Source organism: Antennarius striatus, chromosome 1 (assembly GCF_040054535.1).
Source record: "Antennarius striatus isolate MH-2024 chromosome 1, ASM4005453v1, whole genome shotgun sequence".
Taxonomy (NCBI): Eukaryota; Metazoa; Chordata; class Actinopteri; order Lophiiformes; family Antennariidae; genus Antennarius; species Antennarius striatus.
This window is the reverse complement of record NC_090776.1, coordinates 18735409-18762360: the sequence shown is the minus strand read 5'-3', so window position 1 is coordinate 18762360 and position 26952 is coordinate 18735409. Positions and strand designations below refer to the sequence as shown.

Here is a 26952-nt window from a genome sequence, read left to right as displayed (position 1 = left end):
CCCTACGGAGGAAACTCATTTCGGCCGCTTGTATCATTATTATTATTATTATTATTATTCTGTGTGTGAATGAGTCTGGGCTCCATGGAACAGCAGGACATCACTTACCTGTCTGTCTGTCTGTCTATCTGCCTGTGTGTCTAACAGTGATCTAGCAGCTGTGTTCTGTTATTGAATTAACATTTTTGAACTACTCTTGATTCTCATTGAACTTCACATGACACAGATAGATCCAGCCTGCAGAGCCTACCGTTCACACAACAGTAGATCTGTGAAACTGGAATGGCAGTGATTGTCATGGAGACAAGGGAGAAGATATTTGTTTTTACACAACTGGATAAACTTTTAATAATCATTTAGAAATTTGAAGCAATGCTCTAGCCCAGAAGCTCTTCTCAGAAACACCAGGCCTGCAGTGGGCTTCACTCCTATCCAATGGATTCGGTCGTTCGTTTGTCAGCAGCTTCCAGGAGCGCTGTTTCTGCTGGCACACCCCCAGCTCCTGATGACCCCCTGCTCCTGATGACCAGTGTGATCAGTCCATCAGGAAGACCCTTGATCAGGTTCCAGGCCTCCAAGCGAGACATGTCCTGCAGATGGACTCCATGGACCTGCAGCAGTAGGTCTCCGTGCTGCAGACCACCCTGTTCCGCCGGCCCCCCTGACAAAACACAGGCACAGTCTGAAGGGAGGCGGGACACCACGTAGAAACGCAGTGCTTAGCTAACATGCTAACATGCTAACAAACTGACAGAATTAAAACCCACTAAACAAGAGTCATAATGGCATTCACATAATTAACCTACAGTCAGATCACAGATGGGCTTACCTTTAAAGATCCTGCTGATGACCAATGGTCTGTCCCCGTGGGCGGAGCCTTTCCCTCCCTCCAGAGTGAACCCAACACCTCCTGCTCCCTTCTCCAGCTCCACAGTGACGGGAGCCCCCACCTCCTGCACTGCAACACAAGCCAACCTGTGAACACCCTACACCTGGGGGTCACCTGGTGTCCTACCTTAAACACATGGATGGCTGGGCTGTAGGGTCACTTGTATGTGCTCTGACTCACCTACGGGGGGGAGCTCGTCGCTGGCTCTGCCCTCCACTGCCCTCTTGCCCACCACCACAACAGCCACCCTCAGCCCGCGGGTCTGACGCAGAGCAGCAGTGGCTTCGGAATGTGTGACATCACTCAGGGGTCGTCCATTTATCGACATCACCTGGTCTCCTTTCTGAATGGTTCCCTCCTTAGCAGCCAAACCGCTTGGAAACACCTTGTGGACCTGGTTTGAACAGGGAGGGGGTAAATCAGAATCTGTTGACCTCTGGGGCAGCTGGACGCCAGTGTTTAACCAGCTTCATGAGGACATCAGCTGGACAGAGTGTCCTCAGGTGAAGAGAAGTCAGAAAATATCAAAAGCTTCTGGTTATATGTAAAAACCTTCAAACGGATGAAATTGTTCAGCTATCAGAGATTTGATTCCCTGTTCACCCTTGGACAAAGGACTGAACCCCTCTACCTTGCAACATGTGTAGTGGGGGGAGCTACTCACTGTAGGATGTTTTTTCTCCAGGTCAGACCCTCCTGCGATGGTGAAGCCAAGCCCAGCTCCCTCGTCTTTGTACAGAACCACAATGTGGATGTCCACCAGCTGCTGTTCAGAGAGAAGAGTGTTACCACTGGAGTGTGTTCTATGTTAACCAGCGTTAACCGGCTTTTTTGTATGAAGGGGATTAGAACCAATAGACCATCATGTTGTCATAGAGTCTGAACCGGACTGTTCTGAGTTCTGAACAGACTCTAACACATCTTCTGCCTGTTCCATGTTCCAACAATAAGTGTTGGAACATGTCGGAAAAATATTTCTTGGTTTTCATCTCTGCCTCAAAAACAGTCGCAGTGAATATTCCAGTTTAAAGTCTCTTTCCAAAATGGCCTCATAATTAGGGGCTGGTGGGCTAAAATCTCCCCTTCTGTCATTGGTAGTCAGTTCAGGCTCCTGAACAAAGCGGTGGATGAGCTTCAAACCTAACAAGCCTCAGTGGTTCCCTAAACCCAGAGCCCTAATCCTAAACCCTAACCTCTAAACCTGAACCCTGATCCCTAACGCAAACCCTAACCTAACACTAAACTTTAAATTCTAACCCCACCCTAAATCCTACCCCCATGCATAGGGGTTGGTCAAAGCTACGCATTGATCAAAATAGAAAAAATAGTCAGGTACTACATTCAGGCAGGATGTTTCAGTCTGTGACTGTCTTGGTTCTTGTTTGTAATGTGATTACATCAAGTCAACATGTGATAATGCAAGTAAAGGTGAGTCAATACGTTATCACCAACAAATGAATAACTAAGTAAATAAATAATGGAGTAAGTAAGTAATGGCTAAATGTTGGTGATGATCTAAGTCTAGGGTGTTCCTTTACTTTCAGCATCTCGCTGTCCAGGGCTCTGACTTCCTGGACCATCGTCTCTCTATCCTTTGATGGGATAGCTGACATGGCGGTGAGGGCGTGGGTGGTCGCTGCGTCGTCGCCAGACGCCCCCTGCCCCGACTCAATGGCGCAACTCATCAGCGAGGCCAAGCTGTGTCAGAAACAGGGTGGACATGAAGACAGAACCCACCATTGGGTAACATCCGTCACTGCTTCTCTGATGAAACAGGAAACAGTCATTTTGTCTCATGTGAACCCACTTCCTGTGAGTGACAGACAAGATGTCGTCAGTCCTAGCTGAGATAGCAACAGATGACAGACCGTAGGCATACCTGACCGAGAACCCCCCGTCTGCCATGTGCTCATTCTCTTCTGTAGGATCCGCTGTAGGTTGCAGGTTCTGAGAGGTAGGGCTACTGAGGCCGGGGTTCACGGGTCGAGAACACATGAAGGCTTGTGAAATCTGCAACATAAATGACGTGCTATAAAGATAAGCACACATTTTAAAACTGGAATTACACACCTGGAGCTGCTTTACAAAGTGTCATATCCTCAGTGGTCTAGAGGCACCTCTAGATTGTAAAATAATGTGGTGCTTTTAGGGTAGCACTACCGCCTCATGGAAACCAGGTTCTGGGTTAGATTCCTTTCTGCGTGGAGTTTGTGTGTTCTCCCCGTGTCTGTGTGGGTTCTCTTCGAGTTCTCACCCCTAGAAACATTCAGCTGACAAAAACCGATAACACCAAATTGTAGGTGTGAGTCTGGCTCACTGGCCCTCTAGCGCCTCCAGCTGGATCTGATCTCCACACAGACGATGTGGGAAAAAGCCAGCTCCTGTACATGACGCCCCATTAGCTAAACAAATAAACCACATGGAAGCGGTCTTTATGTCTACTGATGATGGATTACCTGGTTCGTACGGGTGAGGATCCTCTCCATGCTCCCTACCTCCCGGCCTCTCGGGGGCGCTGAGGGTGGGGTTGTACTTGCAGTCATGACGACTCCCTCTCCTTGGTTCTGTGCTCCATCCCCTGCTGTCCCACCTGGAACGCCCCCCTCTTGGCAGTGGCTGACCCTGGTGGACTTCACTGGATGGGGGGCCATGGATTCTGTGGACCTGGTGGGGGTCCCAGGGTCCAGATCCGTGTCAGACAACGGGGAGACGCTGCTCTGTCTCTGGGTAGCCCAGATCTCTCTGGTGACTTCATCTCTGCCCATCACACATTGTGAGTAACTCCTGGAAGAGGCCAGGGGCCTCCTGTTGGCCCCCTTCTCTGAACCCTCTGGGCTGGAGAAGATTTCAAAGGAGTTGATCTTTTGTTTGATGGACAGGTTTCCTGCTGCGGAGGCGGACCGTACTCCAGCGCCGCGGTCGCAGCCCACAGCTGACCAACGGGTCTTCTGGTCCTGCTCATCCCGAATTTTCCTTAGACTCTGCTGAAACCAGGAAGGCTTGGGGGCCACAGGGGGCCCCATCTTTGGTCCTGGAGAGTGGAATGTGGGAGCCTCATGTGGGGGATCTTGAGCTGGGCCACTGAGCTCGACAGTGTCGCCTTCCAGGTTCATGGCGTCCGTCTTGCCGTGGATGTCTGTGGTGTTTGCGGTGGAGTGCTGGTGGTGGGGGTGGATCTCTGGTAGCTCCTCAGGACAGCTGTATGAGAGGCGAACCCAGGGGTCCTGAGGGGGGTCCACACAAGCCTGTCTCCTCAGCGCTCCTCTCTTGTGGTGGGATGACACGCCTGTGGACACGAGGCACAGCAGGACACAGTTATAAAAACTGGGCATCACTACCATGGAACAGGAAGTGGAACAGGAACAGGTTCCATGCGATTGGGTTCTGCTGGTCTTACCTGTGTTTGGTTCGGTTCTTGCTGCAGCGTCTACATTGGTAACCGTTTCTTTGCTTCCATCTGAATGTTCTTCTTCTTCTTGTTCTCCTCCCTGCTGAACAAACAGGAAGTGTTGTGTCACAGCAGCTTCAGAAACCACAAACACAACAGAAACACCACCTCAGCAGCAGCGAGCAGGATGCATGAAACCGGTTGGAAACGAGCTCACACCAGCAGACAGTGTTCTCACAGGGTGCATGCAGCAGTCTCAGTGTTCTTCAAATGTTCCAGAACAGTTCAAGCAGACTATAAATTCTAGAGTTGTGCCTTCACCCCAGTGACGGGCTGGTGGGACATCTCAGCTACATTACAGAGACGTGAGCAGATCAGTGTGGGGTTGTCTGCTTACGTGGATCATGTGTTGGAACGTCACGGACTTGTTGATGTTAATACATTTGCTTTCAGTAGAACTAATGTTTGACTGTGGAGCTCCAGACGTGTTTGGTCCACTATGAAGCTTCATCCAACCTCAATCAGCATCTTCTCTAAAACAATGTGTCACGCTCTGGGCCATAAACTCTTAATAAAGCATTTAAATTAATGCTAAAATCACATTCTGTCATTCAAACAAAGTTCTGTCATGAACAGCCACACGGCTTCAGCATGCTTCCGCATGCTTCAGCATGCTTCACCAGCAACATAACTAGAGCCACATCACTTCACATACATTCCTTAAGAGTAACCTGAGGGTTCCTCCGAGGGCCTTGAACACAGTGCTGAAGAGCTGCAGGCAGTGGAGGACAGGAGGGAGTTATACAGCCAGCATGGACACGGGTTCACTTCTACTGCAGTGCCTCACCACGCCTGCTCTACATCGTAATGCTGATGGAGATCATCAGAGAGAGCTTCATCAGCCTCTCCCGTTAACGTCTGGAGAGACCGGAGAGAAGTGTCCCACCGTCCTCATGTGGTCAGTGGACCACTGGTTGGTGACCAATGGTGTGGGTTCACATTCCTCCAGGTCTCAGTGATCCTGTGTGGCGTTTCACTCACTAAGATCCCCCCAGGAACAGGATTAACTTTAATCCACATGTTTGTTCCACATGGATGTGAATGGAAATGTCTTTACATTTAAAGTCCCTCTGGCCTGCAAGATGTCTAAAGCCATACCAAAGTCCTACTGAAGCACTACTGAAGTCCTGCTGAAGTCCTACTGAAGCCATAACCAAAGTCCTACTGAAGCCCTACTGAAGTCCTGCTGAACTCCTACCAAAGTCCTACTGAAGATCTGATGAAGTCCTACTGAAGTCCGACTAAAGTCCAGCTGAAGCCCTGCTGAAGTCCTGCTGAAGTCCTACTGAAGCCCTGCTGAAGTCCTACTGAAGCCCCGCTGAAGGCTGCTCCGTTGTTGTCCTGCTGTTCCTCTGGTTTCCCTCCTGCAGCCACTGGCTCAGAACTTAGAGGACGGGATTGCAACTAACATGAAGGAAAAGTGGCTTTGCTTCTCTGTTGCTAGCAGGAAGTCAGTCCCATCTCAGGCCTCCAGAGGCTTAAGTCTTAAGTGCGTAGGCTTAAGTCTCCAAACTCAGGTCTCCAGAGGTAGAGCAGAGGTTTAAGTCTCCAACATCGTTACCTGGCAGCTGGTGTGTGATGATGACTCCGGTCTTTCATCGCTGACAGCAGATCCTCCACTGGAATGACTGGAGTCCCCGTTAGAGCCCGCCTCACTGGGAGAGTCCTGAGACCAGCAGCGCCGTGCTGGTGCAGCACGCCCTCTGGTGGTGGGCTGAAGAACAACATCCACATGAATGACACAACACACCAGTTACACACAACGACACACCACAAACACACAACGACACACCCCAGACACAACGATACACCAGAGACACACAACACACAGAGACAGTGTTCTCGTTAGCGTGCATCCTTGCTTCTTTGATGCCCATTTTTGACAGGGATACACGAACATCAGACAACATGCATCTCTGGGACGCAAGCTTTAAATACTTACAATTAACAAAAAATTGATGCTACCTTTTTCCATGATTCATTATTGGGAAAAAGTGCACTTCCATTCAACAAAAATATTAACAGTTTTTTCATTTCTCCATTTAAATTTCAAACCCGGTAATCGGCATTATATTTTGACCTTGCGCGAGTTTCTTATCACGAGATTCACCTGTGTGATTCTGCCTTATTAAAATCGACCAAATGGCAACGCGATATCTGCTTTTTACACGTTGCAGTGAGAGAGGAGTTGTCTTACATTATCACCATGCCTCCGAAAAAGATGCGAAAGTTGGAGAAAACCCAAGTGACAATGAGTGCTTTCTTGAATAAAAAACAATAAAAAGTTAATGAAGAAAAAGAGACAGATATTACTGTGGATAGTACAGACAAAGACGCAGAAGAAACCAAGCGAATACCAGCAAAGATCCAAACATTTGTACCGCAATGGACGTGATTGTGTCCATGGGTAAGGCACGGCATTTAACGTGGAGTGTGAGACAAAATAAGTTCTTTAAAAATTACAAGATTTGTTGTTGAAGGATGGAGTTATAGCAGAAATACTGCTATGGGTAAATGGAAAACCTTTGACTTTTTTGTGTGACACTGGTGTGTGTAGAGCGACATGTAAAGTCACACCTGGGGTGTAATAGTTTCTGTTTGTTTTCTTTCTGTTAACATATCATATAATTCTTATTCTTCTTCTGTTTGGTTTAATGGCAGTTTACCCCTTAGTGTCTGGAGAATTACCGCCACGTACTGAGTCTAAGTTGAAACAGGAGATTAGGCAGTTACAGACTAGAACTCCTTAGTGACAGATCCTCTTAAATTCTGTTCATTAACCTTGTTTCCCGCATAAAGTCCATCAGTCGCCCCAGTCTTGCCCTATTGTCAACTTTTAGAAGGTTTCCTAAATTAAACGATTCCTTATCCTTCTCCATCATTGCATTCAAGGTCTTCCTCTCCTCTTTGTATCTCTCACATTCTATCAACACATGTTGCACTGACTCTGTTACCCCACACTGTTCACATTTCCCATCTGTGTGTTTACCTATTTTGTACAATGTTTCATTCAACCCTGTATGCCCGATCCTTAACCGTGTTAATGTTGTTTCCTCCTTCCGGTTCCTTTCAATCCTTCTTCCCTCTCCCACCATATCATGTCATCTCAGATCCTGTCTCATCTTCAAACAGTTCATTCCCTGCACCAGCTGTTTCTCCACACACCTGCAGCCACTCCCCAATCTGTCTCCACTCTACATATGCCAGCTCAGCCTTCTGCTCTCTGCCAGATTGCTTAGTGTTCGCTCTGACTCGCCAGCCTTTGTTTCCTTCCTGTTGTTCCAATTCTTGTTACTTACCCTGTCTTTTGTTGACCCCTCTATGGATTTGTCTGCCTGGTTATGGATTGCCTTCCTTTGTATGACCTCGTCTGGTTTTTGGACTCTGCCTGTTTGTCTGTTGTTTGGATGTTGGACTGATTACCCGGTACCTGACCTCTACCTGAAATATTAAACCTGTTCTAAGACTGCCCGCTACTCTGTCGTGCTTTTGGGTTCCCCTTGCCAGTTGTGTTCGACACCGTGACATGTAAGGAGTCCGCTGTACCACAATCAGAACTTGGGTTAAGAGTTTGGTTAACAGATCAAGAGCAGTCCTGTCAGATGTCCATATTAATGTTTCCTGATTGTCCCGTAAATCTATGAGGCCGTGATGGTCTGCTATTGCTAGGATTGGCGTTAGTGCCAAGTTTTGAAGGAAACATTTAATGTCCCCATTTAAAAACATATATACAGTTAACCCTATTTTTGCTCGTTGCTAATTTCTGCCAGCATCCAAAAACTGTTTTGTGCCTATGACTGTAAAAGGACAACAGGGGGCGCTGCAGGCTGAGTGAGTAACATGCTCTTCACTGAAGTGAAACAGAAAGTAAAGTTCAGTTCTGATCGTTCCAGTGAAGACATCAGCCGCGAACTACGGAATGTAAACTGAAAGACTGAATGTGTTCCTACTGTGTTTCACAGGTAAGAGCTATGAGAACAGTGTATAAATGTGCTTACACGGGGTTCTGAGGGTGCAGGAGCAGAAATGTGTTGAGTGTGTTATGAATATGAGGAGTGGGTTTATGGTTTTGAGCACTAGCGGACTAACACTACAACACAGACAGCCACTGTGATTAAGGGAGGACTGTGTGGTGTATATTTGATCACCAGCTTGGGCTGTGCCGTTGCTGGTGCAGTGTTGATGTGGTTGAGGGATGTTTGAAGATTTGGAGTGTGAAAATGTAGATGTTGGTTGTTTATGGTTTGTTTGAATTATGAATCTGGGTTTGTCCCTGTTGTGTTTTTCAGCTAGTACAGATGAGAGGTGGGGACAATTGGGCCGTTTAAGTTCTTGACTGTGAGGTTTCAGCTGTTATATTGAGGTTGAATAATTAATTGCACTAAAGGGTTGTTTATTGAAAATGTTGTGTTAATTGTTATTTCTGTATTTCTTTGAGCAGCTATAATAACTGAAGTGAAACAGAAAGTAAAGTTCCAGTGAAGACATCAGCCGCGAACTACGGAACGTAAATTGAAAGATAGAATGTGTTCCTACTGCGTTTCACAGATACCCCCTTACCCTGAAAACAAAATAGTGAGGAGTGAGGAGTCCACTTCATTACATAAGTGTAACAAACACCTTATGAAACACTTTTTGGAAGACCTTATAAATTGCCTCACTTTGGAAATCAATGGGAACCTGATGACAAAGCCAATTTAGTTGATTATATGTGAAATATCTTGGAAAAACAAATTGATGAGAATCCCTTTCTTTTCCCAGCAGGAAGTCTAATTAAATAAACCAGAATATTGGGTGTTAAAAAGGAGTGTGAAGAAGAAGCATTGGTATTCACCAAGGTGGGAAGGACCACATCAGGTATTGCTAACAACCCCCACTGCTGTGAAAGGAGCACAGAGATCAACCTGGGTTCATTTAACACACTGTCAAAAGGTCATTTCGGCTGAAAGGCCCACTAGGGGAGGTGAGCAAAAGACTGATAATAGGGTGGATCCAGATGTGTAGAGACTGGTGAGATCCGAAAGTCAGTGAAGAATTTACAAGACACCAATCCTGTTAGAGGGCATCGTATTTCAGCCAAAATGACCCCCAAATGGTTAAAACAGGTTGTAAGATGTTGGGCAGTGACTCTTTTTATTATTAACTTTCCTATTGTATGGTAACTGTGGAGGGTGTCAAAGCCTCACACATCTCAGCTTCAAAATGATACCAATTGTTCAAAAAGACATGTTGCATTAATGACTTGCAGTCCATGGATAATATCCTGGGCGTATAACAATCTAATTACTCTCACAGTGCCTCCCAACACTACCACCTTTGTAGATATACCTATAACAGCGTTGAAAGGATTTTGGAGTAGAACAGAAACTTTGGGTAAATATTGGTCAGGCTATTGGTGGTACTTGACTGGATATGTTTTGCGACATAATTGGAGTGCTTTTATTACAACCAAGGATGAGCAGTACTGGTCGCCTGGTCACAGTGAAGAGGCTACATTTTTTAAAAGATAGAGTAACCCTCAGCCATCTAGGAGAACAACTTAGATTGAGCAGGAGCCTGTGCTCTTGTTACATTGATGCTGCCAGTTTGATGATAGAGGGGACATCCCAATTATACATAGACCAAAATGTTACTCTATGGTAATGATCTTACTTACATTGGTGCCACAAATTAGCTGATCAGGTAGCAGGAGGGTTTAAGTCCTTATTTTGTTGGTGGTGTGCGATTAACAAGAATGTAGACAGGATCAATTGCATCCACTACAATGTTCAAAAACTGGGGAACTGAAACACAGAGTGGGTTTGAAGCTGTTTACAATCAGCTATCAGCAACCTCCCTCAAGGCATTTCAGAACAGAATAGCCCTTGACATGTTGTTGGCGGAGAAGGAAGGGGTTTTCTCTGTTTGGGGAGGGGTGTTGCACTTTCATCCCCAAAAACACAGCTGCTGACAGAAGCCTCACTAAGTCTATAGAAGGACTTAGGACTCTCAATGGCAAAATGAAGGAACTCTCTGGAGTTGACACGTCCATGTGGGAATCGTGGATGGATGTCTTTGGCAAGTATAAGTCCTCAGTGACCTCAGTTTTAGTTTCAATTGGGAGTTTTTGCTGCAATTCTAACCTTATGTGGATGTTGTTGTATACCTTGTCTGTGTTCTCTTGTTAACTGTTTAATCACCGCAGCTATTTCACCTATGGAAGAAAGTATGACTCAAATATATCCTTTGCTCGCTGCTGATGGCTACAATGACGATGAAGATTAGCAATTGGACATACAGTATAACATGATCTCTGAGTATAAGTATATCTGTGCTCATAAAATCTGGCAGCTGAAAATCATCATGAAGAAGCTGACACTGTGATATGAGGATTTGATGTGATAAATATGTGATAAACAGGAGGGAATGTTAGAACAATGCACATAATTTATCCCATATTTACTGATTTACATTCGTTTATTCTTTATACTGCATACCATGAGCATATACAGTAAATGTGTATGTGTGTGTGTCTTGCTATGCACTAAGTTATGTTTAGGCAGAGGTCGAATGGTCACAGCTGAGGTAGCAGCTGATGACTAGTTTAAGATGTAAACCTTGACCTGCTGAAAAAAGGACAATACCATAGAAGGAAGAGGTTACTCTTGTGACATTATACCATACGTGGTGCATTGCTGATATTTTTGTCCCTCATCCTTTAAGACACATTGTAAACAGGGACTGCCCAACTGAAATAAAAAGAGGTTTCGGCAGAGACATGTTGAGAACGGGGTGGAGATCTGTAACTGAGCACATCTCTATCCGTTCTCCTCGCGAGTAAAAAATATAACTGTTGTGTTCTCCTTTTTGTGAGTGTGTTTTAAATGTTCTAGGTTGTTTGAACCTGACACAAACCACCAGTGATTTATAAAGGATAATCTGGAAAATTATCAGGGGTGCCCAACCTTTTTCATACCAGTGTGTGTGTATGCATATACAGTATATATATACAGTATATATATATATATATATATATATATATATATATATATACTCATACACACATACTGGCAGTGGCTCCTCCTACTGCCAGTTCACACTCCAAATGTTTTAGCCCATTTGAAGTGTGAACCTCTGGTCCCCAGCTCAAGTGGACTGAGCTATTGCTGCCCCTTCACTAGCATGTTGTATGTTGTGTTGTTGTTCATGTATGTAGTAGTTGTGAGTGGGTGTGTTACCTTGGTGTCCCTCAGGGCTGGATTCAGGAGCAGCTGAGTGGGCGGGTCGTAGGGGACGTTATAGTCGTCATCCGCGTATACGGGCACAGACTTCCTGTTGTCAGACCACGTCTCTGTCATGGACTACACAACCAACACGGAACACATGATTACACAGGAAAACCAATGAAACCACACACATGACCACACACACACACACACACACACACACACACACACACACACACACACACACACACACACACACACACACACACACACAGAATGAAACCACATGCCTTGTGTGTGTGTGTTTTGGGAGTGGATCGGAGTCCGCTTGGTTCATCCTGATGTGTGTCGTTTGCCTTGGGGCTGATGGGTAATGCTGTGTATTGTTTACCCTGGGGCTGATGGATAATGCTGCGTGTCTTGTACCCTGGGGCTGATGGGTAGTGCTGTGTATTGTTTACCCTGGGGCTGATGGGTAATGCTGTGTGTTGTTTACCCTGGGGCTGATGGGTAATGCTGTGTGTTGTTTACCCTGGGGATGATGGGTAATGCTGTGTGTTGTTAACCCTGGGGATGATGGGTAATGCTGTGTGTGGTTTACCCTGGGCGTGTCCAGGCTGTTGACTCGGGCTGATGGGTAATGCTGTGTGCTGTGGAGGCTGTGGGTGGTGGGGCAGTGATGGTGGTGGTTGCCGGGGGTGTTGTCGCTGCGGGATCGGGTCATGGCCTTTGGCGTGCGTCGAGCGGTCAGGTGCCTGAACGTCCTCTCCAGACAGTGTTCACACCTGTGGGGGCTGTGGGGGCAGGACTCACGTCTCTGAAGTGCCGGGACAGAACAGCAGGAAGAGTCTAGGAATGAAACCAGACAGATCAGCACCTCCACAAGACTGACAGATGTTAGCTCAGCACTGAAGCAGCCACTGCTAGCATGTAGCGTCTGCAGCCTCCCTAATAAATGCCTAACGAAGGCATCTCAGTTTGTGTGCATGTCCACAAGGTGGTGCTGGAGAACCCATTAAAAGTATGATCCTTTCTAGTTGAGGACGACCCTGTGACGGTTCCAAATTGGTACTTAAGGTTGGTTCATGTTTCCAGCAGGAGGTGCTACCACTTCAGACGGCTTCAGTTTGTGCCTCCCTGTCACAATCCCTTAATTAGGAGATCATGTGCAGAAGGGTAGGCAGGGCCGTCCGAACCATGGCCTGAACAGAAAGGTGTGCCTGTGGAACATTGAAACATCCAGTCTCTCACCATCGATGCTCCACTGGCTCTTGTCCTTCCACAGTTTGCTGCTTTCCACCGCCTGAGTGATGGCGTCATTCAGCTGCTGCTCTGATACCTGTGACAACAAAACAGAATATGAATCATGTGGTCAACAGTTCAAATCCCAGCACAGGATAGCCGTCCTCGCCTCCAGGCTTATGGAAAACTCCATGTGGACGAGAACTGAAGAAGCGCTTGGATGCGAAGTGACACGTCTTAAAGTCCAGAGGATTGATCTAAACAGCTTTGGAGAACCATGACGTGGATAACTGAGAGCCTGTAGACATCCAGAGAAGACGGTGACGTGAACGTCGCTTCAGGGAAAAGCCTAAAACCATGATCATTTTGAGGTATGTAAGAATGAAACGATGACAAAACCTGAATACAGACACAATAACAGGCATTGATCAAGACCAGCTCTTGATCAATGTTTGTTATCCTCTTCAGGTGCACACAGGGTGGGTCTGCCCAGGGTACTGGGAGGAGGTCCTCCACAGGTACTTCCTGGGGTCAGCGGTGGGGTTTGTGCTGAGGGAACACCCCCTGACCATGAGGGCAGTGAAGCATGCAATCCGTACTTTGGGGTTGGGGTGTCGACTGATGATGATGTGGACGGGACCTGGTCTGCACCGGCTCAGGACGCTGTAGACATCATTGAGGGCCATGTTGTAAACCAGCGTATCGTTGATCTCCACGATTTCATCTCCACACCTAAAGACACGGAGGGAAAAGGTCAAACACAAATAGTTATTCTTTCACCCTTCTGATCCCTAGTTCCTGTGTGCAACGCTCAAACTCTTCCTACCCAACAGTTGGGTAGAAACTTTGTTGATGAGACCAAGTTGACCTCATACATACAATTCTTAATTTCTGACAAGTACCAATAGAACAGAAATTAAACTTCAATCATGATCGACTGATTATCAACACTTATTTTAAAGCATATTCTGCCCTTAACACCTTTTCAGGTCATAATTTTCATACATCATGCTGAGATGTGTCTGTGCAGTTTCACACTGCTGAATTAGTATCAGATAACCTTTCATCGAGCAAATCTAATCTTTTTTCTTGTTACATTAATTTGAAGCTCTGACAGTTTAGTTTGTACTTCAGAAGTCCCACATTACAGTAATCTCTTGATTGCTTGTGCTTCAACATGCACGGCTTCACCTCATCGCAGATTTTTAGTAGGTAGTCACGTAATACCGTATACGCATGCTATTGGCTGACAGCATTAGTGTGTGCGCTGCGTTCCGAGACTCACGAAACACAGCGCACTTCCGTGTATACCACCATTACTCCCCTAAAGTATTTTCTACTCACCAGAGTCGACCATCCATCTGTGCTACAGATCCAGGGGACAGAGTGTGGATGTAGATCCTGGGGCATCCAACATTCGATGGAACACAACACAACCCGATGCCCAGACCGACACCAGCCTCTGGAGGACACACACATGGAAACCATATCCGTGATCTACTGTTGACTGGATTCACCGCAGCAAACAGCAGTAGAGTATTTTCAAACAACTGCCAACAAATGCTTTCAATATTGATTGGTGATCAATTATATTAGATAGACAGATACATAGATACTTTAATAATACCAAAGGAAATCCAGGGTGACATCTGCTCACAAAAGATACAAGTAAATACACATAACAGTGACTGACACAGACAAGACGTTACATAAATTACATAATTAACATAGTGACATAATTACAACAACAGAAAAACCTAACATAAAAAGGAAGCATAGGAACCTCAAAGAAGCATTAGATATAGAAGATTTATAAGAAGACATAAAATCAGAACACGAGGATGAACCGAACTGCAGAATTACACTAAGGGCCCCCACAAAGTATCCCATGGTGCATCCCCAGTGCGTCCCAGGCCCTCCTAGGCTATCCCCTCTCGGCCGACCTTGAAGACCCTGCGGCTTCCGCTTTGACCCCACAACAACAATTACACGACAAATGACAAATGATTAGATGTTGTCAGACCCTATAGGTTTGTCAAAGGGAACTTCATTGATTTCAGTCAAGCATTGCTGTTTATTAGTAATGGGGATTCCCCCCAGGACCAGGTGTACACAAGGGTGTCCACTTGGGGTGTACACTAGGGTTTTACACTACACTAGGAGTGTACACTGCACCAGGAGTGTACACCAGGGTTTTACACTACACTAGGAGTGCACACCACACTAGGGGTATACACTAGGAGTGTACACTAGGGTTTTCAGTGATGTGCGGTCAAGGGAGGCAGGGTGAGGCATGGCCTCACCTGCCATAATGAGAGAAAAAAAATGAAAAATGGAAAAAATAAATTAAATGGTTATATTTATCGAGTGATGCATATTATAAAGTTATTTTCTATTCAACATTACCAATTTAAGGTTATTTTTACTCAAAATCACTGAATTTTCACATTTACCACTGAACTACGGAGAAGAGACCAGCGGTGAGTTATTGATCACCATGGATTGATCAATGACTCGACTAGCTGTGCTGGTATGCTATACAGTGAGACCGTGATGCTATCTCTCTATATGTCGCGAATAAAATGTTAAAATGGTTGCTCTCTGAAGTAAATTTCCATAATTTAGATAATGTATATGATGTACAGTGTTTTTTTTTTGTCAACAGCTGCATGTGTGTAACGTCTTTCATGAGTTGAGCGGTCCTGAAATCACTTGGAAAAGGCACTAGGTGAGGCATGATCCTGTCGTGCCTCATCGGTAGTGGGCGCTGGTGATCCCAGGGATTCGGCAGAAGATTCTTCTTCCTTGACCGTAGATGTGACAGCAAACTACGATCTACAGTCAGGTGCAGCCATTCATTTGTTTTCTGCTCGCCTTGCCTTACTATATAATTTTTTTCGCTGCTTTTGTTCAGAATTATCAACTGACTGTTGATAATTAAATGATGAATAAGCTACACTGTAGGTTCATGTTTGTAAATCTAATTATGATGAGATCAGTGCCTCACCAGCCATGAACCTCACTGCACGTCACTGAGGGTTTTACACTACACTGGGGGTGTAGACTAAGGTTTTACACTACGCTAGGGATGTATACTGCACTAGGAGTGTACGCTCGGGTTTTACATTACACTAGGGGTGTACACTAGGGGTGGATTAGGGTGTACTCTAGGTGTACACCCTAGTGTTGTGGTGTGGATGGTAGGCCTAACCGTAGGAGAATGGTTTTTGGAGACACTCGTCTATGTGTGGACATGTTCTGAGTGACTCCAGTGCTGATATGGAGGCTGACCTTTCTGGAGAATCATTTCCATCACAACGCGGTCTCTGGGCTTGGCCGGCTGACCCGGGACGGTGGGTGTGGTGCTGCCCAGGTAGCTGTACTCTCCCATGTCGGCACTGACCCGGGCCATGGTGGTGGTGGAGGTGAGGGACCGGGACCTGCACAACTGGGCTGCCTGGGCTTGAGCACACAGGGCCCCCAGACGCAGACCGGTCCTCACCACCAGAGTCAGCACGCCCTTCTTGATCTGCTGCACACAACCACATGTCAATGCTAACGTGTCAGTGCTAACGTGTCAGTGCTAACGTGTGCTCACAGTGACATCTGGGTCAAGCTTTAGGGGATCAGTGAACAAACTGCTGTTGCGTTTTTTTGTCAATCTTGTGTTGTACAGCCCTGGTTACATGCTGAATAAATAGGTTCTAAATCTGGAACTTACATGAAGCGTGTCGTGTGTGCCTTTTGGTGGCTTACTTTGAACCTGTGTAGGGCCTCATCGTGGGTCAGGCCATGAAGGGACTCTCCATTCAGCTCGAGGATCTCATCCCCTGTCCAATCAGAAACAGACAATGTGGGGCTTGATGAGTTGTTGAACTGGTACCACAGATGTAATCCCTCGCTCTTCACATGATGTTAGAATTTCTGTCTCAAAATTATTATTTTTTTTGGTTAGAGCAGACATTTTATTTTCGACTTTCCCAAACTTGTGTTTCAGTTGTTACTGTGCTGTGGCTTCACTATGATGAACTGACCCAGAGCAGGACCTGGGTCCTCTCAGATGGGAGGAGGGCATTAGCAGCATTCAAAGTGCTTTAACAGACAGACAAACCCAACAGGACTCTAATTCTTGCTCTGGAGGGTCTAACTAACTGCTCTCTCACTGCAGCGTGTAAAACCAGCAGACGTCGTGTTGCCGTTTGGTCGATTTTAATAAGACTGAATCACGCAGGTGAGTCTCCTGACCAGAAACTTGCAAGAAATCAAAACATAATGGAGATTTCCGTGTTTGAAATTTAAGTGGAGAAATGGAAAAATTCTGAATATTTTTGTTGAATGAAGTGCATTTAAAGTTTGCTGCCTGACGATTGTGTATCCCTGTCCAAAATGTGCATCAAAGACACAAGGACACACGCTAACGAGAACACTAGTAGACCCTGTGTGAGTGCACACTGACTTTTCTCTCCTACAGCTCCAACACATCCCCACCCCAACCACAAAGGTCCAACCGTCCCCATGAGGAGACTATGGAGACAGGGGAGAGAAACTAACTTGAACAGACACAAACCTCCAGCACATCCAAGACTGGGCTTCTACCCACTGGGGTGAGAAAGAATAATACTGCCCCTCACCTTCCTGGAGTCTTCCATCGGCAGCTGCTGCCCCTCCAGGAAAAATGGTCTTGACATAAATTCCCATTGGTCCATGCATGCTGTCCCTCCCCCCAACGATACTGAAGCCTAGACCCTGTGGGCAGAAGCAGAAACATCACAATTTAACCTGTGTACCAGACTTCAGGGGGGGTAGGTACGGGATGACTGTGATGGTGATGATGATAGCTATGATGATGATGATGATGATGGTGATGGTGATAAGGATGGTGATGATGATGGTGATGATGATGATGGTGATGATGATGATACAGAGTGGAAACCTTTGCTCATTCTGACTTTACAGTGGTGATGTTCCTTCTTCGTGGTGATGATGAGGGGTCCTACCTTGCCATGACCCTTCATCAGGACGACGTTACAGATGATGAAGGCCTGCACATTGCTGCAGGAGTGAATCAGATGGGCGGAGCTGAGAGAGCGACAGGGGCGGGGCCTAGGCTGTAAAAAACACAGCAAAAAACGATGATGTTGTTTTCTTGCGGTGACATCAGACGGCTGACAGCGTTTCACTGTGTCGTCAGATACCTGAGGAAACTCAAGCTGCTGCGACAGAGACTTCCTGTTTCCGTAGAAACCCCTGTTCCCATGACAGTGACTCAAGCCCAGCTCTGGGGTCTTCATGATGATGGCGTCTAGGTCCCCGATCCAGTATGGATGAACACCTGGTTACACACACAGAGCATCATTGCCATCATCATCACCACCATCATCATCATCATCATCACTGAATGGCGAAGCTACAGATCTGGATGCTCTGCTCAGCACTGGAGGTCAGACAACTGATCTACCAGGTTAAACCTACTGGGTTAAACCTACTGGGTTAAACCTACTAGGTTAAACCTACTGGGTTAAACCTATCAGGTTAAACCTACCGGGTTAAACCTACCGGGTTTAATCTACTGGGTTAAACCTACCAAGTTAAACCTACCGGGTTAAACCTACTGGGTTAAATAAAGGTTAGATGTCACTGACAGGTATCTGGTGGAGTCACAGCTTCCTGGAGCCCATCAGAACCTGTGTCGGTTGGTATTTCCAGCAGGGGGCAGCAGAGGGTTCTGCTGGTTCTGAGAGGGAGCTACTGGGGGACACCCACTGATACCCACCGGTTGAACTGGAGCGGGTCCGGCTGCTGGCTGTCTGTCCGGGGGGGGTCTGCTCAGTCTTGTCCCGTTCCCAGTATCGCTCCTCATTCACCTCTGGGATGGGGAACTGGACACACACACACGCACAAACACACACGTCTCTGTCAGCGGAGTCAGGGTTCAGGTGGTCTGACACGGGTCGGGGCGACGCCTACCTTCAGGTGGTTGTTGTTTCCTACCAGTTCTTCTTCTGTGTATCCAGGAGGGGGGTCTGCTGCAGACGTGAGGGGGGGGCCGGTGGTCCGGATGTGTGAACAGAGTGTGTGTTCACACGTACCCTGGAGAGGAACCAGAGGACAGCGCCTGTCTCAGGGGATGTTGTTCTACTGACACCAGACCCAGGTTCATCATTCATTCATTGTCATGTACCGCCGCTGTATCCGCCGTAGCGGGTCACGGGGAGCTGGTGCCTGTCCCAGCTGACATATGGCGTGAGGTGGGAGACACTCCGGGCATGACGCCAGTGCACCGCGGAGTCACATACAAAGACACACAAACACGCTCACACTCACTCCTATGTGCAATTTGGGACCGGCCAATCAACCTGAAGCGCATGCTTTTGGAGGTGGGAGGAAGCCGGAGAACCCGGAGAGAACCCACGCAGACACGGGGAGAGCATGCGAACTCCGCACAGAGCGGTACTCGAACCCGGACCCACCGTGTTGTGAGGCGACAGTGCTAACCACTGCGTCACCGTGCTGCCCCAAGTTCATCATCATCATCATTATTGATTATTATTGATCATTACTGATTATTTGTGTCTGCACTGTGGTAGAACAGCAGGTGTGACTGGAGACACCTCCAGCAGAGCTCCTCAAACACTTCTGATTGGCTGATGTGTCCAGATGGAGACCAGCTCACAGTGATCACGTGGACGAAGCACCGACACGAGACGGTGTGTCATGAAGGTCAAGCCCTGCGTCTACTGACCAACTGACAAACTGACCCCCCCACAGAAACGCCCACTGGGCCTCATTTGCCCGGAGGCTGACGGACTAATCGGCTGCCGTTACCTCAGGATGGGTTTTATCGTGAGGAGCTCCCTCCCCCGCCAACCTAATGTTGCCCTTTGGAAACTGTCCACTGGAAGGCGCCAGTTTTCCTGGGCTGGGGAAGCTGCAGCCTCTGGACAGAAAACACACGAAGGCAGCTGGAAACCTGCTCTGTTGGTTGAAGTCAAATTCTATAAATCAATCAATCAATCCATGAGGACAGGTCCTTCCTGTCCTCCCACCTGTGTGGACTCCCTCCGGTCCTTCCTGGATCCACAGACCAGCCTTTGTCCTCTGGCTGGACGCTCTGGGATCCAGGGGGGGCCTCAGTGGGGGCTGTGGACACACACATCTTCCAGATGCTGCTCTCCTGTAGTGACACACACACGAACACACACACATGAACACACAGGTGACGACCTGCCTCCCCTGACCGCACATCACTGGTCTGGAGGAATCTCCTTTTGAACGGCACCGTGGGGGGGCAGCATGACTCCAGAGGGGGTCAACTGGCCCCAAACCACAGTGATACATAGATAAAGCATTTGATTGGCTGTCATCTCCCTTTGGTGTTTCAGTGACAGACTTACGGCCACTGGGCAGGTCCCTAATGGTCTACAGGTCTCTCCCAACTGAGAATGATGACAAGGGTGGGATCACCAGGTCACGACCTCTACTGTCTCCCAAATCCTCTGACCACACCCCCTTTAGCAGACTCCCAATCATAGCCTGCAGCTGCTCGTCCATCACTGATGCTTCTCCTCCGTCTTCCATCACTGGTTACCCGTACTAACGTTGATGAGCTGGTTGAACGCTGACACCGGATCACTAAACACCAGTCAAACTGACTAGCTCAACTAGAATGAACAGTTGATATAATGCACATTGGCCCCGGGGCCAAATGTGGCCCTCTACATACTTTTATGAGGCCAGCGAGAGCATAAAGGTGTCTAAAAATAAATAGGTGAAAGTGTGCTTTGACCAAAACTACATTTCCCACAATGCAGTAATTAAGATTATTTTTACTCTGATAAAAACATGAACAAAGTTAATGTCCTAACTTGTGTTTGATGTTATTTTTCTAGTCATTGATAGTTTGATCCTTGATTGATGGAATTCTGTGGGTTTAATAACCTGACAAATTAAAACTGTAATGTTTGAATAATAAATTCAGTTATTTAACATTAAGGAGTAGTTACATTTATGTTACATTACATTGAGTTACATTTAGTTACATTTATTAGTTACATCTGGCCCTTTGAAGACAGCTGTGATGCTGATGTGGCCCTCAGTGCTGATCTAGACTGAACAGTGTGTCTAGATATCAGCAGCAGTTACCCATGTTACATCAGCAGCCAAATAATTTCTATTAGGTCTAGATAAACAAACAGCTGAGAAGAACATCCACAGTTAACGCCAGACGCTGCTAAGATCTTTCCCTAACCCTTACTGTTAACCCTAACCCTTACCCTAACCCCTTACCCTAGCCCCTAACCCTAGCCCTTACCCATAACCCCAAACCTTCACCCTTAACCTAAATCAAACCAAAACTCCTAACACTATCCCTCTCAGTTTCCTGCTGAAGGTAACCAGTACCTCCCTATCTCCTCTACTCAGTATCTCCAGCGTGATCTTCAGTCAGACCCTCGTAGACCCTTATTGAGGCCCTTTGCCAGTCCTGACCCTGTCCTGACCCTGTGTGATCCGGTAACACAGCAACAGACAAAGGACAATGGACACCAATGCTGATCCTTGTGTCATGAATCGGTTCCATGCTGGATTTGTCCGTTGGTACTCAAACTCAGACCAGTAATCTGGTACAACTTTATGGCTCATTCTCTTCACGTCAGTTCAAGAGGTCGGCTGAGGAGGAGCAATGTGTGTGACCTAAACCCAGATCCATACAGTCAATGCTCCTTTAGCTCCTTTAACACAAGCAATCTGAAAAACATCTCAAGTAGAAAGTAGGATACCAAATGCTAAAGCTAGCAGGAGAGTACAGCTAAAAATGTTAGTTAGCACTGACGTTAGTTAGCATCACTTCTACCATTAGCTTATTGTGACAGGCCTCTTGTGTCATGTGTGAGTGCTCCGTTTGTCCCAACACTAAACGTATTTGTGAGGGTCGTTTCGGGGCAGTGGTGAACCAATTCAGGGGCCACCTTCACCAACGCTGTGATGGTTCAGACGTCCATGTGTGGACACACTTAAGAGTCACACCTTGATGCTGAAAGAGCTCCTGATGCGCCGTTTGGTCTCCCTGAACGTGGGGGCAGGATGCGTCTGATGCCCAGCTGAGGTGCTGTCTGGTTCCTCACAGGTGCGGACCCCCTCCTTACTGCTGTACCACGTCTGATCTCCAGTAGTGAGGTCTGGACCCCAGTCTGGACCCCATGTCTTCATTTCCCCCGGCTGCTTCTCCTCTGGATAGTCATCGTTCGTATTGGAGCGGCACAAAATCAGGGACCTGGACAGAGTCAGAAAGTCACTTTCAGGCCAACACAGTGTGTCCACGCTGGATTACAGCTGGAGCAGACCCCCTGTGTCAGGATAACCTGTGTATAGCTGCAGGTTTTTCTGCATTGAGTCCACGGCACCTGAAGTTCTACAGGTTTTCTTTTGAAATTATGTTTACAGTGTTTTAATGATAAAATATGTGAAATTAGCCTATTTTCCTTTGTGGTATAGTTTCTAATATTCCCTATATAATGTATATATAAGTGTCTTAGGCTTTCCAGAGTCTGAATTTGTGTGGCGCTTGATAATAGTCCAGACTTTCTTTTGCCTAATGGAGACGTCAGCAGGGTTCAACTTTAAGTAGAGACTAGTTAAACTACCTCTGAGACTTAAACTGCAGCTTAACACCGTGGACACGATGCTAACTTGATTCCAGCTCTGGACCATATTGACTTCATCCCCTGACAAGCCTTTGCTCCTGTCTTAACTCCCACGCCCACTAGAGGGCGCCACCCAACGACACATGTAAACACTGGTCTTGACATGTGGCTGGTCAGAAGACTCATCAGCTGTTTTCTTGGAAAGAACACAACCGAGGCCCTTCAGGACGCAGTGAAGTAGATGTGATGTAGACGAGAACACAGTCCTATCCTCTGTCGACGCCACCAGACCGTCAGTCTGTGGCGGTCTACAGTCTAGGGTCTGGACTTTACCTCCATCAGCCGCCGACTGATGCTGTTCCTGCTGCTGCGTCGATAGCCACACTGTGTGCAGCCTGATTGGCTGGCCTGGAGGCGTGACTCGTACCTGGATAGCGTGGCCAGTGTCCTGGAGCGGCGGCTGTTTGGGGGGTGGTCGATGCTCATTCTCCTCCCCTGCTCCCGGTGCCTTGTCTCCTGCTCCCAGTGCCTCATCTCCTGCTCCCGGTGCCTCGTCTCCATCCTCCTGGCGGCCGCTGTGCTCGCAGTCCTCTGCTGAGGCGTGTCCGTCGGCGCTGGAGGGTGGGTGTTTGCTGGAACAGCACTCCTCCCAGTCCAGCCCCAGCCTAATGGAGCAGGACGCTCTGGAGGGTAATTAGATCGAGTTAGAAGGAGCTCTCTCTCCGTGTGGGTAAGTGTTCTGAGAAGCAGCTGAGGGACATAATGGAGCCATTCTTCCTCCACTTTGAGACACGCCAGCGTTCCTCCATCCTCATGACTCAGCGGGGCTGTTTGGTGTGAGGACCAACACAGACGGAGGTGTGACAGAGCACAGGTGTGACAGAGCTCAGGTGTGACAGGAGTTCAGGTGGACGACTAGGGAGGTCTGTCCATCATTTAAACCTGACATAAAAGCTCCAGTTTGGGGTCTGACTGGACTCTACGTCCTCGTGCACATCAACCATCTCCTGCAGGGGGAGCACGTGAATCACAATCAAAGCCCCGCCTCCCACTGTGATCAGTGCTGGACGGAGATTTCACTTTTAAGCTAAATTAGGTGGAAACATTTATTTAAAGGTGTGTCTGTTTGCAGCTCCTGGACTACCTGTGCCTCCAGGTGAACAGAGGACGCGCTGAAGGAGTGAACCCACGCTAATGTGGGCGGAGCCACAGGGAGCATCAGTCAGCTGTACGTACAGAAAATGATCGTCAGCTGTTCATCCGGTCCATATCACTCTGGACCCATGCCAGCATCACACACCACAGCCACTGTCTCCATGGAAACCATCAAACATCATGCTCTGTCTCCCAAATAAGATCAATACAATAAAGTTTAGAGGCTGGGTGTGTTCACGTAGGTTAATCAAGTTAATTAATCAAATTAATCATGTTAATCAAGTTAAGGGCGGCACGGTGGCATAGTGGTTAGCGCTGCCGCCTCACAACATGGCGGACCCGGGTTCGAGTCCCGCTCTGTGCAGAGTTCGCATGCTCTCCCCGTGTCTGTCTGGGTTCTGTCCGGGTTCTCCGGCTTCCTCCCACCTCCAAAAGCATGCGCTTCAGGTTGACTGTCCGTTCCACAATTGCCCGTGAGAATGAGTGTGTGTGTGTGTGCATGGTTGTATGTCTTTGTGTGGCTCCACAGTGCACTGGCGTCGTGCCCGGAGTGTCCCCCTCACTCACGCCCTATGCTGCCGAGATAGGCTCCGGCTCTCCGTGACCCGCTGCGGCGGATACAGTGGTGGTAATCTGAAGATGACTGACTGACTGACTAATCAAGTTAATCAAATAAACTAGTCAAATTAATTAAATTAATCAAGTTAACTAATAAAGTTAATTCAGTCAGTCAGTCATTTTCTAACCTGCTTAATCCGCTAACGCAGGTCGTGGGGGAGCCGGTGCCTATCTTGGCAGTCTCAGGGTGTGAGGAGGGGGACACTCCGGGCACGACGCCAGTGCACTGTGGAGCCACACAAAGACATACAACCACGCGGAATAAAGTTCATTAATCAAGTTAATCATGTTAATTAAACAAGTTAATCAAGTTAAACAAGATAACTAATCATGTTAATCAAGTTAATTAATCAAGTTAATCGATCTCCAGCTGTAGAGTAAGGACTGAGACTAACGTCAGAACATTTCTCCTGACAAAACGATCCAGAAAAACCCTCAGACCCACCAGAGGGAGTGTGTGTGTGTGTGTGTGTGTGTGTGTGTGTGTGTGTGTGTGTGTGGGCGGGGCAGCAGCTGAACACTGTGTGTGTTGTTTAGGTTTCCATGTGGGACGGGTGACAGACGGTTGAACGCTGCAGTGAAGAACCAGAACTGGACCTGAGTGGGTTTTGAACAGCCTGGGGCGGGGGTGGGGGGCAGCGACACAGAGACACTTTGTTCTGCCCACAAACACACGTCTGAACCACGCTGGACCCGTTTGGTACCGGCCTCACCGACCCGTTTGATGCTGGCCTCACTTTGGACTCCAAAGGTCCCTGAGATGGATGATCATGTGTTTGTAATCGGTGAAATCGATGATCAGATCGGTGTCTAACCTGATCGGTACCTGATCAGTACCTGAATCGTACTCAGGTTCTGTTCATAAATGTGGGCGTGGCCTGTGAAGTCAGAGATGTGGTTGTCATCAGTGCAGAAGGTTGTTCATTAGTGGAAACTGGACTCACCGTCTGGACCAGATCATCTTCTGGTCCAGAACCCACAGCAAGGATCGGTTCACACCTGACCGCTGCAGACGGAACCTCAGGTCCAACCCGGAGCTCAGCTTCATCCCTGATTGGTCCCTCTCCTCATCGTCACCCGGCCCACTAAACACAGCAATGTGTGTGTGTGTGTGTGTGTGTGTGTGTGTGTGTGTGTGTGTGTGTGTGTGTGTGTGTGTGTGTGTGTGTGTGTACCACATGTACAGGTACTCTGTGCTGAGAAGGAAGATGAATGGCTGCTCTGTGGCTCCACAAACACACAACCTTCACTGGAGTGTGTGTGTGTGTGTGTGTGTGTGTGTGTGTGTGTGTGTGTGTGTGTGTGTGTGTGTGTGTGTGTGTGTGTGTGTGTGAGTGTGTGTGTGTGTGTGTGTGTGTGTGACTAAATGGAGTTTTGGGTGTGGACTTTAACCACTAAATGCGTGGTTTGTGTGTGTGTGTGTGTGTGTGTGTGTGTGTGTGTGTGTGTGTGTGTGTGTGTGTGTGTGTGTGTGTGTGTGAGTGGGTGTGGCCTGGGCTCCAGCGGGAGGTGAGGGGTCTAGGGTGTGTGTGATGAAGGTCTTACATTCAGGCTCAGCGTCCTGAACAGAAGCTCCACTGTCTGGTGGTGACACACGGGGTCCAGCCCCCAGCCGGTGGGACGCAAACCAACACCCTGCTGTCTGCTGTCAGGTCACACAACTCACACATTCATCTGTCAGAAAATATGGTTATGTTTGTTTCCAGCATAGACACACACACACATACACACACACACACACACACACACACACACACACACACACACACACACACACACACACACACACACACACACACACACACACACACACATTTTCCTCATTCATCAACTCTTCAAAGTACTCTTTCCATCTTCCCATCACACTACTGGCACCTGTCAATAGACTTCCATCCCTATCCTTAATCACCCTAACCTGCTGCACATCCTTCCCATCTCTGTCTCTGTCTTGCCAACCTGTATAGATCAGTCTCTCCCTCCTTACTGTCCAACCTAGCGTACAAGTCATCATAAGCCCCTTGTTTGGCCTTTGCTACCTCTACCTTCAGCTTACACCGCATCTCCCTGTACCCCTGTCTACTCTCCTCAGTCCTCTCAGTGTCCCACTTCTTCTTAGCTAACCTCTTTCTCTCTATACACTCCTGTACCTCCTCATTCCACCACCAAGTCTCCTTATCTACTTTCCTTCCAGATGACACACCAAGTACTCTCCTACCTGTCTCCCTGATCACATTAGCTGTAGTTATCCAGTCATCTGGAAGCACCTCCTGACCACCCAGAGCCTGTCTTAACTCCTTCCTAAAAGTCATGCAACACTCTTCCTTTTTCAGCTTCCACCATTTCGTCTTCTGCTCTGCCTTTGCCCTCTTCATCTTCCTCACCACCAGAGTCATCCTACACACCCCAATCCTATGCTGTTTGGCTACACTCTCACCTACCACTACTTTGCAGTCACTGATCTCCTTCAGGTTACACCGTCTACACAAGATGTAGTCTACCTGTGTGCTCCTACCTCCACTCTTATAGGTCACCCTATGTTCCTGCCTCTTCTGGAAGAAAGTATTCACTACAGCCATTTCCATCCTTTTTGCAAAGTCAACCACCATCTGTCCTTCTGCATTCTTCTCCTGGATACCAAACCTGCCCATCACCTCCTCATCACCTCTGTTTCCTGCACCAACATGTCCACTGAAGTCTGCTCCAATGACAACTCTCTCACTCCTAGGAATGCTCTGCATCACTTCATCAAAATCC

At 47.6% G+C, this 26952-nt stretch overlaps 1 protein-coding gene and 1 long non-coding RNA gene across 10 annotated transcripts; one reads left to right on the top strand and one right to left on the bottom strand.

Annotated features, from left to right (window-relative positions):
- Positions 1-324: 324 nt before the first annotated feature.
- On the bottom strand, positions 325-23834 carry il16 (interleukin 16). Of its 8 annotated transcripts, XM_068312337.1 has the most exons (25): positions 22853-23822; positions 21809-22055; positions 19831-19958; positions 19610-19721; positions 18752-18874; positions 18558-18663; positions 17980-18116; positions 17782-17892; positions 17416-17530; positions 16541-16614; positions 16076-16316; positions 14129-14246; positions 13384-13516; positions 12794-12881; positions 12144-12391; positions 11555-11677; positions 5899-6051; positions 4287-4380; positions 3346-4175; positions 2769-2899; positions 2428-2587; positions 1554-1655; positions 1070-1283; positions 830-958; positions 325-661 (listed from the first exon to the last, which is right to left on the bottom strand). In XM_068312337.1, exons 1-25 carry the CDS (start codon positions 22984-22986, stop codon positions 429-431), a joined length of 4284 nt encoding a protein of 1427 aa, XP_068168438.1. In that variant the 5' UTR covers positions 22987-23822; the 3' UTR covers positions 325-428. The 8 variants fall into 8 exon arrangements, with proteins under 8 accessions (XP_068168438.1, XP_068168419.1, XP_068168395.1 ...); XM_068312318.1 differs by having other exon boundaries at positions 1554-1652; positions 17782-18116; positions 22853-23824; XM_068312294.1 differs by having other exon boundaries at positions 17782-18116.
- On the top strand, positions 8205-26695 carry LOC137593565 (uncharacterized). 2 transcript variants are annotated; one of them, XR_011035135.1, is made up of 10 exons: positions 8205-8299; positions 12828-13155; positions 14132-14315; positions 15450-15629; positions 16953-17015; positions 17256-17388; positions 17741-17894; positions 17976-18224; positions 18799-18938; positions 24736-26695. It is a non-coding gene; the product is annotated as an uncharacterized lncRNA (long non-coding RNA). The 2 variants fall into 2 exon arrangements; XR_011035136.1 differs by lacking the exon at positions 24736-26695 and adding an exon at positions 19442-19752.
- Positions 26696-26952: the final 257 nt, after the last annotated feature.